Here is a 16811-nt window from a genome sequence, read left to right on the forward strand (position 1 = left end):
TAAAACTTCTTTATATATCTGGATTTTACTTACATTAGCACCCTGAATTGTGACAAGAAATCAACATGGAACAACACTTGACAACATTCCCAAATTAAAATATCCCCCAACAGACTTAAGAGTTTTCCCTTGGTACTTACCCCATAACTAGATATAATTTCTCACCTCCACCTTCCAGCATATTCCCATCAATGCCCATTCACCACTCATTCCCCTGACCATGAAAGTGTTCCCAGTAAACAGGATGGAAGCTGTAGCACCAGCCCTCCCTCGTGTCTGAATTTAGAGGGTCAGTCACTTTCACGTAACCCTCCAATACATGCAGTTTTAAAGCAGCCTCCCACCCAGGGCAGCTTGTGCTACATTTAGGGTCGAGTCAAGAGGGAATGAGCACCCCTACTCCTCTCCAGGGCATCCCTGAGCATTCCCAGGCCTCTCTCCTTGTCCAGCTCCCTGGGTATCACTGAGCACCCAGAGGGCGGGGGGGGGGGACCCTAAGCCAAACTTGCTCCCACTGGCACCACAGCAAAACTCATCTGAATTCAATGGGATGGAAATGAGCCCAAAGGATGAAAATACAAAGATAATGCTGTGGAATGCTGGTGTTGAATAGTTTCATTTGAATTTAAAGTGAGGAAAAAATTAAGGGAAAGGACAAAGTTTGGTAAGAGTTACAAGGTGCTGTGTTTTCCCTCCCCACTACATGTTTTCACTTCTTTGCCAGAAAGAGCTGTGGTGTCTCTTGTCATTACTCTTTTTTGTTATTTAAATTAAAATACTATTTAAAAAAATATTCTTCCCATTTTCCCCATATTCATGCTAAAATATAAAAAGGTAGAGATAAGTATAAAATCCAACCTTTATTCCACTTTGAACAAGCTTGTGTATATCCAAAAAAGGTTCCTTGAGTATGTCTCCTTCGGGAGTGAAAATCTTCACATATCCTTCTTTCTCAAGAATAAAGAGGCGATGGGATCCATCCCCACAATGTACTGCTCCAACAGGCTGCCTTAGTCCACTCACCACCTCCTGAATACAGAAGCAGTTGTGCTTGTGTTTTCTAAAGAAATTTAAAGAAACAGTGAGACTTTTCTGCTTTCTCATAACCGTGACACAACAATGTTCCTAAAAGATAAAATTATCACTCTGCAATGATATTAAAACAGGCTTATATTAAAAAAAATTTATATATTAATGTATATAAATTATTTCCTTGAATGTATGCAAGCACATAATACAGAAAATCAGTTTGAGCTTCACTTGAACAAAATTTGGTCTGTATACAAGAAAGAGAACATTAACTAAATTTAGATCCAAAATGCAATGGGAGGGCAAAAATTTGATGAAAGAAGAGAATAATTTAGAAATGCAGAGTTTCTACTATAAAATAAACACAGTAAATTTCATCACTTTGATAAAATTTGGCTTCCAAAATCCATTTTAAAATAATGACTTACGATGGAATCATTTAATTTAATTATTTTCACCAAAAAATACATGAATGAAATAAATTGAAGATCACAACAAAAATATTTTACTAATAAACTTATTGTAGTTGTTTAGTAATACTAAATTCAGGTACAAATTACTTCCCAGAACTACGTATAATCCACGGGCTGGACCATAACCAAGATCCACAGGGTGGATCAGAGCAGGATTCTAACATTTTTTCAGCAAGGCAAATACCAAATGGTACTGAAATGCTGAAGCTCATGTAACTTTCTCTTTTGACGTACACTAGCAGCAGCAAAAGAAAGTCACATCTGGAAAACACAGCTGCTCAGCATAAGCACACACTGAGCTGTTTCACTGGGAAAACCACAGGCTTTGCTAGGGGTTTTTTTTTCAGATTAAACAGCATTTATCTTTATGAACCTGCTGATCTCTTCCTCTTTGTCATATTCTTCCATGTGGTCCAGGGAGTTAGAAGCTGGCCCTCGCACTTGTTTCCTTGGAAAATCTGGAAAGCACACACCACCATCTTTTCTTGCATAGTAATAGCAAAACTCATCAGCAGTAGTTTGGAGGAAACCTTAAGAATGCAAAAGAGCATACAAATATTTAGTGTGTTGTCATGTCTGCAGTTTTGTGTCATCAAACTCATCTTTAAATAGATTATAGTGGAAAAAGAGGTCATTTTAAACAAAGGGCTATCTGCAAAAAAAAGCCTCCTCTGAGTAAACACAAATGTATAAACACAAACTGAGTATTGCCTTTTATAGTTTATTCATCTGTATTTGTATTAAACCTCATTTTCACTGTGCTTAAGTTTCATTCAAAATGACACAACAGTTCCCTCACTAAAAAATTAAGAGACAAAGTTCAGAGTTGAGGCTGTGACACACTTCTCCCTAATTTTGACCCTATCAATCAAGTGTAGTATCTGCTGTAAAATAGCTTGAGCAGCTTCTGTTTTTGCTTCAAGTGATTAGTTCTAGTCAAAATCTCAGTAAAGACTTTGGTGAAAGTGCAAAAAATGCAGTCAAAATTTTGTGGAATGCTGCCAGCAAAGGACATTGGTTGGAGAGGTGAAAAGCGGGAAGTACTGCTGAAAACTGCACCGTGTTGACATCCAGTTGGCCTCTGGTTGACTTGGTTGACTCTCCGCATTAAAGTAGCTGAGCAGTGTCCCATGGCTCCTCAGCCCCATCCTCTGAAAAGGGGGATGTGTCTCATGCTGCTTTGGAGGAAAGGTGGTCCTTAGGTTTTAGGTTAAAATGGGAAGGAGTTCAAAGACCCAGAGAAACACAAAGTTGATAAAATGAGAGCCTTTGAGGAAAAACCCTGCCACTATCGCTATTACTTTCTTGCATTATGTTTAAGGACATTAAAAAAAAAAAATCTGTTTCTGTTCACAAACCTATTTCTAGTCATTTCTATCCAGGTTTTAATCAGGAGTATTAAATCTAAGAAGACAGATTCTGGCTAGTTATACATGTACTATTTTACCAGAACATTGTTAAGATAATGTCTTAAGTTACCTTCATTCCTTTTTGCATTACTGGCAACTGTCTTAGGGTGTACTATGGTCCAGGACATAACTCATAGGATACACGGAATTAGCACTTAATTGGAATTAGAGAGCTAATTTATGCATGGCTTTACCACTTGTGAATAATGCAGTAATCCATAGATCTTGGCCATAAAACCTCTGGCTTACAATGTACAATAAGAACTGATCAGGGACAGCTGTGTTTCATTGGAGAATGCCAATTTCTTACAAGCAAAGCTTTTTCAGAAACATTATCAGTTTTGACAAAATTTTACTTAACATGATGATTCTGGTCCAAGCTCAAACTTCTGGTCTAAATGAAAAAGACAGAACCAGGCAGCAAACCGTGTATCACTATACTCCAATGTCTTGTAATTAGGGTGTTTCATTAGGAAGAGGAATATTCAGGTCAATGCCCCTCATCTGTCAGGCAAGAGTTTGACCCTAAGTCTCCCATTTCCCAAGTAAATGTCCTAACAACGACTTTATTAGCTATCCTGGGGTGGTCTCTCTGTGGCTTTCTTCATGGAAAATTTCGAAAGAGTTCAATTTCTTCCTTATGTGGAATAGGAAAATTTTTTTAGATCCCAGAATTTTTGTGGAGTGAAAAGCCTTTCCCACCCAACTATACTTCTTTTCATATACATCTTCCTTTAAAAATATTGGAAAAATGACACGACAAAGCCTGCCTTTGATTTCCATAAAATAATATCTGGAAACACATGGTAGTGTGTTGTGCTGTAAAAGTTTAATTACCGTGATTTGGAGCTTCAGTAAATTTCATCTCTGAGGAGCTGCTTTTAATTTATAGTAGTTGTTTGGAAAAAATGGGAGATGTAATTTCAAGTGGAACAACTGAAGAGGAACTCTGATATAATCACAGAGTAGTATTCCAAGGCTTGTAGATATAATGCCAAAATCAAAGGTAATCTAAAATCTTGCTGTTGAATTATTTGACTTAAGAATACAGGGGTTTGTCTTTAATAATTTATTTTTCTAGGCACAGTGGGTCATTCAAAAAAATGCAATAGCAAATTAGAGATGTACAATTACTGAGAATTTCTAGAATTTTCCAAGTATACCATTTACTATTTACTAAAGATAAACTTCTCTTGTCTTGAGTGTTATCTTTAGTCAGGAAAACCCAGATCATGTTGTGATCACATTGTTCACTCGGTATATGTCCATTTCAAATAACAATCAGATGCAAACTCATTGACCAGTGCAATGCCTTTTCTTGTATGTAAGACTAATCCCTTTGCCTCATGAGATATTTTATCATGCACTAAAGTGCATGGTGCACTGCAGTTGCCTTTTGCTGTTTAGCAAAGCCATCAGCAGGTTCCAAGAAAGGATAAAGCTTATGAACTATTTTCATTAGAAATGCTTGTAAAAAAGTGGAGTTAGAATTAAACTATGAAAAATGTTGCATTACTGGAAGGAATGTAACCTCTGTAAATACAGTTTCACCTGTGCATTAAGGGTGGAATTTTGCTATTTTTTTCTATAAAAACCATAGTAATTTAGAAAAAAACAATCTCCATGTGTTATATATGCTCCGTTTAACATACTAGCAGCTTCACTGAGGACATTTAGAGAAACATTTGCCTCTGCTCTCCTATCTGCTTGTAGCCATTTATTGTCTTCTTTCTCATGCTTAGACTGTAAGGTCTTTAGTGTACAGTTTGCCATTTTGTTCGGTTTGTACAGTGTCCAGAAGAATGGTCCCTGACAAGTGCCCCTAAGCACTAGAATTGTTTGGAGAAAAGAAAAAAAAAAGTAATAGGGACTGCAACCCTCCGTCCTGTGTGAATTTCTCTACTTACTAATTTATTTTAAAAGACTCATACATATTATTACAAATTTCCTACCAGCTGTGTACGTGTTGACAGAGCAGTGCCTGTGTTAACAAAGAAAATTGAAATCACAAAGGAAGATTAAACATCATGTTTAAGTGTCAGATTTTGCACAGGCTTGCATTTCTATGCTAAACTTTCTGTCTTGCAAACAAGAATCCAACGACAGGCTTTTCAGTTAAGGCAGCTACAGTGAAGGCTTTCTGTGTTCGCCTTTATAAAACACTGTGGGAATAAATTGCAAGATTAAAAGCCTTTTCAAAGGAAAACTGCTCCCAGCTGATCCCCACCTCCTCTCTCCACTTGTATTTGCAGTCAGTTGTTCCTCACACTGTATCTCCCTTCCTATCCTACCTTCACCAGATTCCACTTTGCTGGATTCCCTGATTACCCATTCCCTTGCCTCTTCTCTTTGACACACAGCTCCAGTGCCATGGTAGCACGTGTCTCAGTCTTTGCACCAAGTTCCTACTCACTCCCTCCCCTGTTTGCACTGCACAGAGGATTGAGTATCATCCACAAATCTGAGTAGACCTATACTGCCTCTGAGGGCATCTGGAAGTCAGGCTCACCTGCTTTATTTCTGCTGTGACAGAATACAGTTCAATATTGTGTCAAAGAAGTCTTTACCTGTTTTGGTTTTTTTTTTTCTGATTTGCACCTAGATGTGAATTTGTTCACAAAACCCCTCCCATTCTCCTCTCTTCTCAACTGCCAGTGAAAACCAAATCAAAGACGTGATTTCAGACTGATTGTTTCAAAATGTACTAAGTCCACTGGTAGCTCACATAATTTCCAACTGGTTTGCAAGTGACTGGTGACCCTTTTCTCCTGCTCAGACACTGCAGGTTCCTGCACACAGGCAGGGCCAGGGTTAATCCCCTTCATGCTCTTGTTACCAGTAGCAAATTTACCAGCAGCAAATTTACCAGCCACTGCTTTTCTGCAGGTTGACCAAGTTGACTGTGACTATTAATCAGCCATGTTAGAACTTCTGTAAGTGCTCTGTGAATTGTAGAATTTCTTAGAATTACAGTGTTTTGGGCAAGAATTCCAACATTTTGGAACACCCTGTTTGGTGCTTGAAAAGTCCTATCAAGCATCTGATCTGGGCCTAGATCTGAATTCACCCACAATCATCTGGAATCCATTTCTTCAAATGAAGATAATGGAGGCCAGATAGTTCAAAATCTCTCCCATGTCCTTGGATGGCACCGTGACTGTGGCACAGGTTTGTTCCTTAAAATATGCCACTTCCAATGCACGGATCAAGTTTCTGCTTGTGTCTAAAGGCAAAATCAGCTGTGCCTTTCTTTACTAGCTATATTAGTAATAAATATTGACGGTCTTCCCTTATGACCGTCGAAAACTTAAAATTCATATTGACTGAAGACACTTCATTAAATCACTTAACTTGAGTGTCCTTATCAATAATCACTTAAACTGAGGCTTGAAGTAAAGATTAGATGAGAAATAATCAGAACAGTTATCTGGAATGAAGCAGGGAAGCTCTAATCTCATACTCTTTGTGAAACATTATACCCTCCTGCATATCCATACAATCCTAACAGCGACTGATATTATTCTGCTTGAATAAGGAATAGGGTCCACTTCTTCTCTCAATATTCCTAAAGAAGTCAGTGGAAGTTCTGATACAGTCATGACTGGTGGGCAAACTACTGTCTTCAAATTTGATAACCAAGGATCTGCTAGAGTTTTCATCTTTGCAGGAGACAGAACAATAAAGGAATTTTTGAAGCTAACTCACGAAAAAAACTGATGCATAATTTCTCAGCCTTCTTGGTTAATATGTACTCCTAAAATTCCAATCCCAGAAAAGATGCTTGCTATCTTAAACTGTTAATAATATTTCTCATTTGTGCAGGACTTAAGGGATAAAATTATTTTTGTAGTCAGCAATTTCCTTAAACTCTGTTGTATTGGTGTTCAGAAACAATTAGCACTCCCTAATGGAGGAAGAGTAATTATTCGGCATTTTAACAAATGCACAGTGAATCATTGCCAGAGACCTTGGGTTTGGGGGCCTGTTAATTTTCAACTCTTTGTTAAATCCTCCAGGCTAAGCTGAAAACATAGCTTCCACATTTTCTATTTTTTTCTTTCTTTCGCAATAAATATTATTATGGATATACACATCTCACAAGGAAAACAGAACCCCCAAATAAGTTATTTTAATTACTTATATTTCAGAATGTACAGGACTCTGAAACTATATTAAAATCCTATAGGCCATCTTCTCAAAAAGAGGGACCTGAATCTTAATTAATACCTATGGGAAATCCTAGAATAGGTATCAACGACCATGAGTACCAGTCAACTCACCAAATTAATCCTGCTGGTGGATGTAAGCATGCAACAAGCTTTTGTTAGTACAACCTACTTTCAGGACAAGTATTTAGAACGATTATTAGCATCTGATTGATGTAGGAAAAATCCTATTTTAACTGATGCTAAAGTATGTAAGCTCTTTTCCTGCAAAGCACAGTGCTCTGCCCAGTGCTAAAGTTATGCTTTCATCTGGTTATCTTTCAAGGCAACCTGGGTGGTCACAAAAAGCACTTGACATCTTGATGCACTTCAGCAGTTTTACATATACACAAACTTTGTAGAAAAATAAATTTGTCATTCGTCACCACATATGTTGATCTGAGGAGCAAGGTTCCTGTGGCTGTAGCTCCTGTGCTGCTCAGACTTTTCTCATTCTCCCTCCCTCCACCTCCTCCTTCTTTCCCCCTTTTCCCTCTTTCACTTTTTTCAATTAAACAAATTGTTTCCTCATAAACACAGAATTTCACAGAACAACTCTGAGGGTCTCGCTCTGCAGAATATGAAAATCATTTGTGCTAGCTACAAACTCATGTCAAAAATGTCTTTGTGCTGACTTTTTATATGGGCCAAACATTTAGAATATCTAATCTGTTATCGCTGTTCAGCAGGCAGTCTTGGCAACTATGATCTATTCTGCTTTGCTTTGGGGAATGTGATAAAGAGCAAGAAACAGCTGGTTTAGGAAAGCCTTAGAAACATCTCTTAGTTTATAAAGACAATAATAATATTTTCATATTTGAATGGGTTGAGATACATGTTAAAGCACAGTAAAGGGAAAAAGTAAGTCAATTCAAAATGTTTTCTCAAATCAATAAAAGAACACTGCAAGAAAATCCCTGCACCCTTGGGATTTCAGAGAAAACAAGTACACACTGTACACATGCAATTAAGAAACCGTCCTCCAAATCCCATCCACTTAAACTATCCCCTTTACTCAAACATGTTTATATTATATTACAAAGCTGTGTTCATATGTTAAAAGTGACTATTCAAAAATTCATTCTTCATCTCATTTTTAAGTCCTTTATACCAGTCTGTGTTGCTAGTTTAAAAAAAAAAAAAAAGAACTCTTAACCAATTTAATTATTTTCTCCTGTGTGGCATTGTTTATAGGAAGTGTTTGGACAGGGAAAAAAGCATAGTTTAAAAATGACAGTCTTAAACATATAAATAATTTACTATTGGGAATACCAAAGATGTTATTTAACATAATAGTGTCTTAAGACAGTGTTTCGAAAAGAGCCATCTTCTGCGGTTATTTTGTTGATATAGTTACAAGTGATAGCACACATTTGGTGACTGCCTCAGACAACACAAGGCAAACTCTGCTTTTGGTTATGTCCAGCTAACTCTACTGACTACAGTGAGGAAGTGTTAGGTAAGTTAAGAATTTGGTTGTTAACAGCACGCTGGAAGTGATTCAAAGATCACAGAAGTCTATCAAATAGGGCCCTTTGATTTCCATGGGCTTTAAACCCTGTGGAAAAACCATCAGTTTCTAGGGTAACAAAACCAGAAAAAACACTTTACTCATCAGCTTTTAGAGGCTACAGCAACCAGCCAGGACCTTTTATTTTTTTTTTTTTTTTTTTTTTCATTTTAAAGCAATCTATCATTTAGAATAGCCTCTTGGATGGCCAGCTGCTTGTTTGCATGATTAGAATTAACAAACTAATATTTCAGCAAAGGTAGTAGCCTCAGGTGCCTTTGACGACAATCAAACCATGTGTGTTTCATGGCGAGTTTAATAGGAGGGTGGCAAGAAAGCACTCAAAATATTTACCTCCCTACACAAGATCTGCTCTGAAGACATTCTGTCTCTGCTTGGGCAAATTCCCCTGGATATCAATGGGGATTTTTCCTGGTTAAAAGCTGGATCTATAACCGCTCAGGCAATAACAACATATCAGGACACCCTTTAGCCCCGTATTTTGTTATGAGTTTTACCTGGTATGTGACCTCTGCAGGTATAATAGAATTCTTTACAATAGTCTTTGCACAGGTAGGGAAGCGTTAGTTCTTTTTCAGGAGTTTCCCCTTTCTCAGGTGAGTGGAATAGGTTCTGAGCGTGAGGTGAGCAGTGTGCACACTTGATTTCCTCCAGTAGCTTCGCACATTCTGTGTTGTTGGTAACGGAAAGGACCTGCAAGCCACAAACCAGAGACAAGTAAATGTGTGACCTGTGTCCCCATCTTACACACAGAAAGATTGCATGGCCTAATGCCGTAAATAATGCTAGTGGAACCAACACAGTTCTTATCAATGCATCGTTTGATGTCACCGTTCTGGAGGTGCAAAAGTTACTACTATGAAATGTGCAATATGCCACTGGTGCAGTGAGATTTTAATTTCTCTGGTTTCTTACAAAAGATTCTTACAGAATCTTCTGTAAGATTTCTTATCTGACCTTGCTTCTCAGATAAGAATAACAGTACTTAAGTTTTTTTAAAGGACCCATGCCTGCCATCACATAGGCAATCTCTGAACTGGAAGGATCATTTATATAAGAAGGAGTTACAGCAGCAGGCCTTCTACCCACTTCTCTTACAAAAAATACCGAAAAACCTAACTTGTAAGGTAGTCTGCTCGAGTTTAGAGACCAGAAATTAAAATTGTACCATAAAAGCACAACAGGAAAACCATGTGTAGGTATTTGTAAAATAGGTGTATCTTGAACAACACCACAGCCTGGCTGCTGAAATGACTGCTGTGGAATTCAGCAGGTGCCATGGATTTTTCATGCTTTAAATGCTGCTCTGCTCTTTGCTCTCTCTAAAGCACACTATTTGGAGATGGGAAACCCTGTATGTTTTCAGACATATCTTTCTATTATAAGTGAAAAAGTAGAATTTGTAACATCTTGTTTGTGTCAATATGGAAACTGTAACTTTGTCCTTAAAAAAAAAGCATATATTATGTATGCATAGCACTTAAAGAGGCATGAAACCACAACTAATGATGTGTTTAAGTAAACACAGGAGGCTAAGGAGTGCAATGTCATCAAATCATGAAAAATAATGGAAAACAGCGTAGTTGTCTTTATTAGCTTTTGAATGCAGTGCACTTTGTTAATCTATTGTTAACCACATGGACTGTTTTTTTGATCATTCGTCCCAATGGTGGGCAGTGGGAAATGTGTTCTCTCCGTTGAGAGGGACTGAATCTGATCCAGTGCAAAAACAAAGCTCGGGTTCTTTCTGCTGTTTCTATAACGCAGTTATAAACAAAGACTGTAACACACATATGTTAAGAAATATTGATGTGGTAAATATTTGTATTCTGTAAAATTTGTAAATATTTGCAGATCACACATTTGAAAATATTGCTAGTTTTTCTGTAGCTCGTATCTCTGAGCTGATTTGCAGAAGGACTTTCCAATGTCATTCCCTTGCCATGTAACATTAGAGGGAATTATCTAAGTTACTGTTGATAAAACAAGTTATTCAGTGCAGGAACACTCCTGATACGCTTGAGTCTGCTGTCTCACAGGCCAGCTCTCTTCTGGGATGCTGTACTTTGATAACACAGGTCTGAACTCAGCTTTTTATTTACGGGTCATAATTACATAGACCTCAAATGCTTGAGAGGAATGCACTTTCCATTGTTTAATTTGAAATATTACACAATATATGGCAAACTCTATCCAGGAAAATTTTGTCTTACCATACATATATTGTCAAAAGACCATCTGAAATGCACGCTAAAGTTTAGTATTGGAAGTTGGACCACTGATTAGAACACCCTTTGGCTTCTACCCTTATTCTGGATGTGCTGCCATTGGCTTCAAAAAGAATTCCTCCAGGTTTGCCAGGAACACTAAATGCATTAAATGTTCTGTTCTTTAGACTATCTGCTGTCAAAATATCCTCAGCTTCAAATCACCTGCAGGTCAGTAATGTGATTAACATCTGCCATATATAGTTTATTATCTCTCTTCAAACCTTTCTTGAGAATACAATTGTCTCATTGTCTCACATATTTTGTAAAGGGTTTGTCCTTATTTGTTTGGGGTTTTTTTAAAGCTTTGAAACAGTAATCAATTAATTGCTTGATGCATTTATGCCAAAAGTCCTGAATTCTTTGGGGAATTTTTTCCAGAACCACAGGCTCTTCTTCCCTGAAAAAGTTTATATTCTTTTTGCTAGGTTGCTCATTTGGGCCATAGCAGCAGAACTGTTAACCTTAGTCTTCTTTCCTGAGTTTCAGATGTTGTTCTAGATATGGTAAATCTTGAAGACAAGAACTAAAAATATAATGATTACTACTATAAACTATAACCAAAATACATAACAACTATAACTTTGAACTTGACTGAATTCTGCCCAGGATTGCAGTCCAGGTAGTAGAGAAGAGACTTGACATGCTTGCAGCAATCCATGCTGCTGAGGCAATATTCTGCATTAGCTGGACTTTCCTAAGGGATGCTGGGATTCTGATGGGAAGGGGCCTGTATAATTCAATCAGGTCATTGTTTGCCGAACAGGACAAAGTCTGAAGCCAATAGAGGATGAGCAAAAACACTATCCATAAATGCTACTTTTTTAGAACATCATGTCACTTGTCTCTTCAAATAAGGATGAAGTGACCCATTTTGGTGTTTCCACCAAAGGACTGTGAGTACAGACCCTTCAAAGTACTTGCCTACATGCAGTAGTATCACCTGGTTTGCAAAAATCTCAGAAGTTTTCATCAGGGAGTTCATCTCGGGCTTTCTTGTGGTAACAGTGTGATGGTGTGTTTAGAAGTACAAGTAAACACAAGGTATTACTAGGTAAATAGTCAGTGTGTTTATTGAATTAACTCCACAGAGATGCAGATAGAAAACTGTACTTCTGCTGGAAGACTCCAGAACACATTGTGGAGGTGGGGGGGAGGGGAAATAAATTACAGGATAGCAAAGCTAATTTACTGTTTCTTGTGGAAAACGTAATTGACGTTGCCTGGTGATACAGGCTTGCCAACATTTCAGTCCTCAAAGTTAAGACAAAAGGATCCTAATCCCCCTGAGCAGCTGCTATCCAGGAATTAACCACAGGAATTCACCCCCTCATGTCATTTCTGGAATGAATCTTGGTCATATAATAGCTAATCGGAAGATTAAGGAATGAGAGTCAATCAATTATTTGAATATCAAGTACAATGTTACTTAACTTTTAGAATGCTCAAGCAAAATAGGGTGGTAACATTTGCTCTGTGTGAGGTCTGATGTGTAACTCTATACTGGTTTGGAGATAGGACAAGTCTCTATTCTGAATTTCAGTAAATCGATAATGTATTTATCCTGGAGTATACTAAACCAGTTCTAAGCAGATTCTGAAATACTTATTTTAATGAAGCTTTTTCTGTTGGATGTCTACTTTGAAAGTGACCTTAAAGTTGACAATGGCTTTGGTCTTTTGAAGAAATGTAAACTAATTTCCTGCTTCAATTTTTAAAGTCGTATGTGAAACCGTCAAACTGCAGTGGTTTAAACTAACTGCGCTCTGGAAAATATGTAAAACTTCCAAACATTTATTGCAACATGCCTAATAATGATTATGCCTGCTGCTGACTAATTTACAACATCTGTAAGATCATCCTTTAATCTCTAGCCACATGAAAGTAAAATGGGTAGACTAAAGGTAAGATAAATCCTGGAATGCACAGGAAAGCACAGCATACTAAATTGGTTTATCAACAGAAAGAAGAGTGCAAAGAAGAAGAAACAGAAGATGACACAATGGACAGAAATTCTTTACGATTAATACTGTCATCTGTTCTGTGTACTCTGTCACATCTAGTTGAGAAAGGCAGTAGAATTTTGATACTAACAGAAGAAAAAAACCAGTGAAATAAGTCATTGCATTAAGCCATATTTGATATACACGCATTTATGTCTAAAAATCATGTGCTGACGAAATTGTTCAGCTGTTGAGTTGAACATATGCCTCTTCTGTATTATAGTGCTGGATTATGTCATTAAAGAGTTCAGTTTCAATTTTAGGGTAATATTTAAATAGATCATTGTACTAAGGCAGCTGTTAAAGGGACCCCAAGATGAGTTATTTGTTTAGTTGGATGTGTTCAACAATAGCCTTTGTTCATGAAAGAGCCAGAGCAAACAAATGATTGTAAAAGGGCACACTTGAAAACAATTACTTTTCACCCATTCCTTGACAGCCTTGGCTGTGAAACCATCCAAGGTAGAGAGGACTTCTTTGCCTGTCAGTAGCCCTTCATAAACAAGGGGATATTCCCAGAAAAGTAAAAGAGGAAAATGTCAACAACAGGATGCAAATATTTTACTTGCGCCAGTGCAATGTTGTATCTGCTCTTTAGGTAGCTCCATTACTGTTCCCAAAACTGCAGGTGGTGTTTTCATTTATAAGCACAGTTCAATGATTTGGTCAAAAATTCTCATAGACCCAGCATCTTAACCAAGAAGCTCTTATTAGTATGTCTATTGAGCATGCTCAATTTTTTTTTTTTTTAAAGATGGCAGCTCTCAGATTTCTGTTAATGGCATGGCCACTCCATCGTGTGTGACAGAGTTTGAAAAAGCTGGTTTTGGAACTGTAGTAGAACACAGTTTTAAAAAATGTGCTTTTAGAAAAGTTACATTCAAATGTATACCGTAATACTTTGCCATGTCTTTTACGGAATGACCACCTCATTCTGTCAAGTATAAATGACATATATTTTGACATTTTTTTTAATCATATATGTTTGTCAGATATGATAAAGCGGATTTGTGAGTTTCATAAAAATTAATATTTGGTGAAAAAAAGTCTGATTTTACAACCCTGTATAATAACATACCTTAAAAAATGTAATTTATATTTTCAAGAAAATACAAAACAGGTTCAACAGCTCAGAAATAGGTACTGTGGCATATATGGTCACTTCCTCACATTTACATCAGGTTTTTAGTACCGTCAGTAAGAAAAAAACACATTGAAAAGGAATTAAAAGATTTTTTTAAAGTAATAGTAAGAAGAGAATAAACACTTCAACTGCCTGGGGATGGAAAATTAACCAAAATTGTACTTCCAGTTTATTGCATTCAACCAATTACCACAAGGGTCTCCAAGCACTGAATAATCTCAGTAGCATATATGCCACCGAGACATTGCAAACAGGGTGAATTAAGGACATATTTTCCAGTCCTTATTATTTTTTTCCCTTTTTTTTCCTTTTTTTTTTCTCCAGCTAGATCTTTCAGGTTATCTGTGTGTGGTTATAGTTTAATTCAATTGTCACACAGGAGCTTAATGACACTGTCTCTAGACAACATGAAGAAATATATCTGCCTTGAATCTCAAACTGCTGCTGCATATGGTATGAATAAAGAGAGATCTGCAGCTGAAAACCTGCAGTAAGACAGTTCTCACTCATCTGGGAATAGAGGGGGTAGGACAAATGCTCCCTCAAAAGGCATGAACATTTGGACAGAGCTGGGGACTGAAGGAGAATGATGTTCTCCAGTTTCACCCATTAGTGAACCAACTAACAAACACAATGGTGTTGTTGTTATTCTTTTGCCATAAGCAACAGGACTCTGTGTGTGGGCAGCAGTTTAGTGGGGAGGAGGATAAGTCGACCCCTTTTTGTCCTATTGATTTTTTCCTATTTGCATGACTTGAGCAAATTAAATGATGCAATATGGCTTTTTGTTACAAAACAAAGTGAGAGATACCACCCAGACACATATGTTGATTCGTAGAAGCTGTTTACATGAGAATGGAGTGAAATCTACCGTGAACTAAGCATAAAAATTCGATTCAGGCTGGGTATTTTTTTTTATTATGCTTGGGCCAGCAAGACTGAAACACAAGTTTTCCAAGAGTCTCTCAGACCTTGACAACTAGAGAGTTGTAACTGAGGAATTCTTAATTAAACCTAAACGAGGATTAAATGTAAAAAAAACAAAAAACCAAAAAAACAATAACAACAACAACAACAACAAAACCAAGAAAGAAAAGGAAAAGTAATAATTTTTTTTTTAAAAGACACCTGATTGTTTATTTCATGTGCAGCGATTCTTAATGACATTATTCAGCAACTTCCCTCCTTGTGCTTACCCCCGGATGCAGCACTGGCCAGCACAGCACAGCTTATCAAACACGGTCCTGCCTGGTTAGGTACCCATGCGTTTGAAAATCTAAGCAACAGGCTGATAAGCAGAATTTAACTTGCTAAAGGATGCAGAGAACTTGACAATTTTAAGAAATCACTGATCAGAGGAGGTGCTTCCCTTCACATGACCGCAGCTTGAAATTGGGCAGAGAGGCTGCCAGGTAATGTGAAAATGCAGAGTATCTCACGGCACCTGGTGAGACACCGGCCCTGGGCGAGAGCCGGGAGACCGGGGTCCCACAGCGGACACTTCGGGGGGTCTTTCGGCGCTGATACACGGAACCATGAGTAGCACACGGGCCCCGAGGCGGCCGGAGATCACGGAATGTTGGTACACCGGCATCAGCCACTACCCAAACCCGCTCCCGAAGTGAGCGTGTGGAGCAATCTGGACACGATTTTTCATCCCAGGAAAAACCCAACCCGGATGGCACCGCCGGGCGAGCGCACAGCCCCTCCGCTGCCGCTGCCCGGAGCCCGCCCGGCTCCTCCGCCCTTCCCCGCAGCCGCGCCCGGGCAGCAGCGGTACCTGCGGGCGGCCCGGCCCCGCTGCACCGGGACGGGACCGGCGCCGGGGCCGCCGCCAGAAACTCGGGCGCTGTGGACAAAAAGTAACTCGGAGGCAGAGCCTGCGGTAGAGCCGGCACAGCGCTCCCCCCGCGGGGCGCCCGCGTCCCCTCCGGGCGCGGACCTGCGCCGGCTCCCCGCGCCTCCCGAGGCAGCGCCAGACCCGCACCAGGATCGCGCTCCCGCCGCGCCCTCGCCCCCCGGGCAGGAGCGGCCGCCCCCCGCCGCGGCATCGCCCCCACCCGCGTGGGAACGCGGCAGGTTCGCGGCCGGTGCGCGGCTCGGCGCAAAAATAAAAAAAAAAAAAAACCCACACCATCAAAAACCTCCCCCAAAGCCCGGCGCAGCCCCAGGTGGTGCCTACCTTGGCCTCGGCGTGCGGCAGCCCCTGCGCCTCGGAGCGGGAGCAGCAGGACAGGCGGGGGTAGAGGCCGCGGCACATCGCCTCCCCGCCGCCCGGGGCCTCCGGGGACAGCACCCGCCGGTCCCGCTTCTTCAGCCGCCGCGGCGGGGTCCCGTTGAGGCACCTTCTCCTCCGGGCGCCGCTCTCCCCAAACTTGGCATCCCCCTCGAAGAAGCACAGAACCACGGCCACCAGCAGCAGCTTAAACGGCAGCATCTTGAGCATCATGCCTGAGGGAGCGTGTGAATGCACCCAAATCGGGGGTGGGGGGGTGGGTGGGGGGAGAAGGAAGGAGGGGAATCCCACTGACTTTTCTTTGCACTTCAGATCAGGAAACCACCTCCCTCCCCCAGAAGGGGAAAGTCTGGAGGAGAATAATAACAGTAGCGGTTAAAGAGCCGACGGAGGAACAGCACTTCGGCCACCCCCGCTTCTTCCAGAAAGACGGACGCGAAGAGGCAGGAACGGGGGCACAGAGCCCCCGAGCCCCGGCGGGAGGATGCTCGAAGCCGGCGAAGTTGTGCGAGCG

At 39.8% G+C, this 16811-nt stretch overlaps 1 protein-coding gene across 1 annotated transcript in view; it reads right to left on the minus strand.

Annotated features, from left to right (window-relative positions):
- Nucleotides 1-16560, minus strand: part of HHIP (hedgehog interacting protein) — a 70817-nt gene extending 54257 nt beyond the window's left edge. Inside the window, exons 1-4 of the mRNA XM_069012889.1 lie at nucleotides 16244-16560; nucleotides 9145-9340; nucleotides 1876-2032; nucleotides 859-1060 (exon numbers count right to left, since the gene is read on the minus strand). Coding sequence (XP_068868990.1) covers nucleotides 859-1060; nucleotides 1876-2032; nucleotides 9145-9340; nucleotides 16244-16510 — 822 coding nt within the window. The 5' untranslated portion in view covers nucleotides 16511-16560. The remainder of the gene's footprint in view (nucleotides 1-858; nucleotides 1061-1875; nucleotides 2033-9144; nucleotides 9341-16243) is intronic.
- Nucleotides 16561-16811: the final 251 nt, after the last annotated feature.

This window comes from Aphelocoma coerulescens, chromosome 4 (genome assembly GCF_041296385.1).
Source record: "Aphelocoma coerulescens isolate FSJ_1873_10779 chromosome 4, UR_Acoe_1.0, whole genome shotgun sequence".
NCBI lineage: Eukaryota > Metazoa > Chordata > Aves > Passeriformes > Corvidae > Aphelocoma > Aphelocoma coerulescens.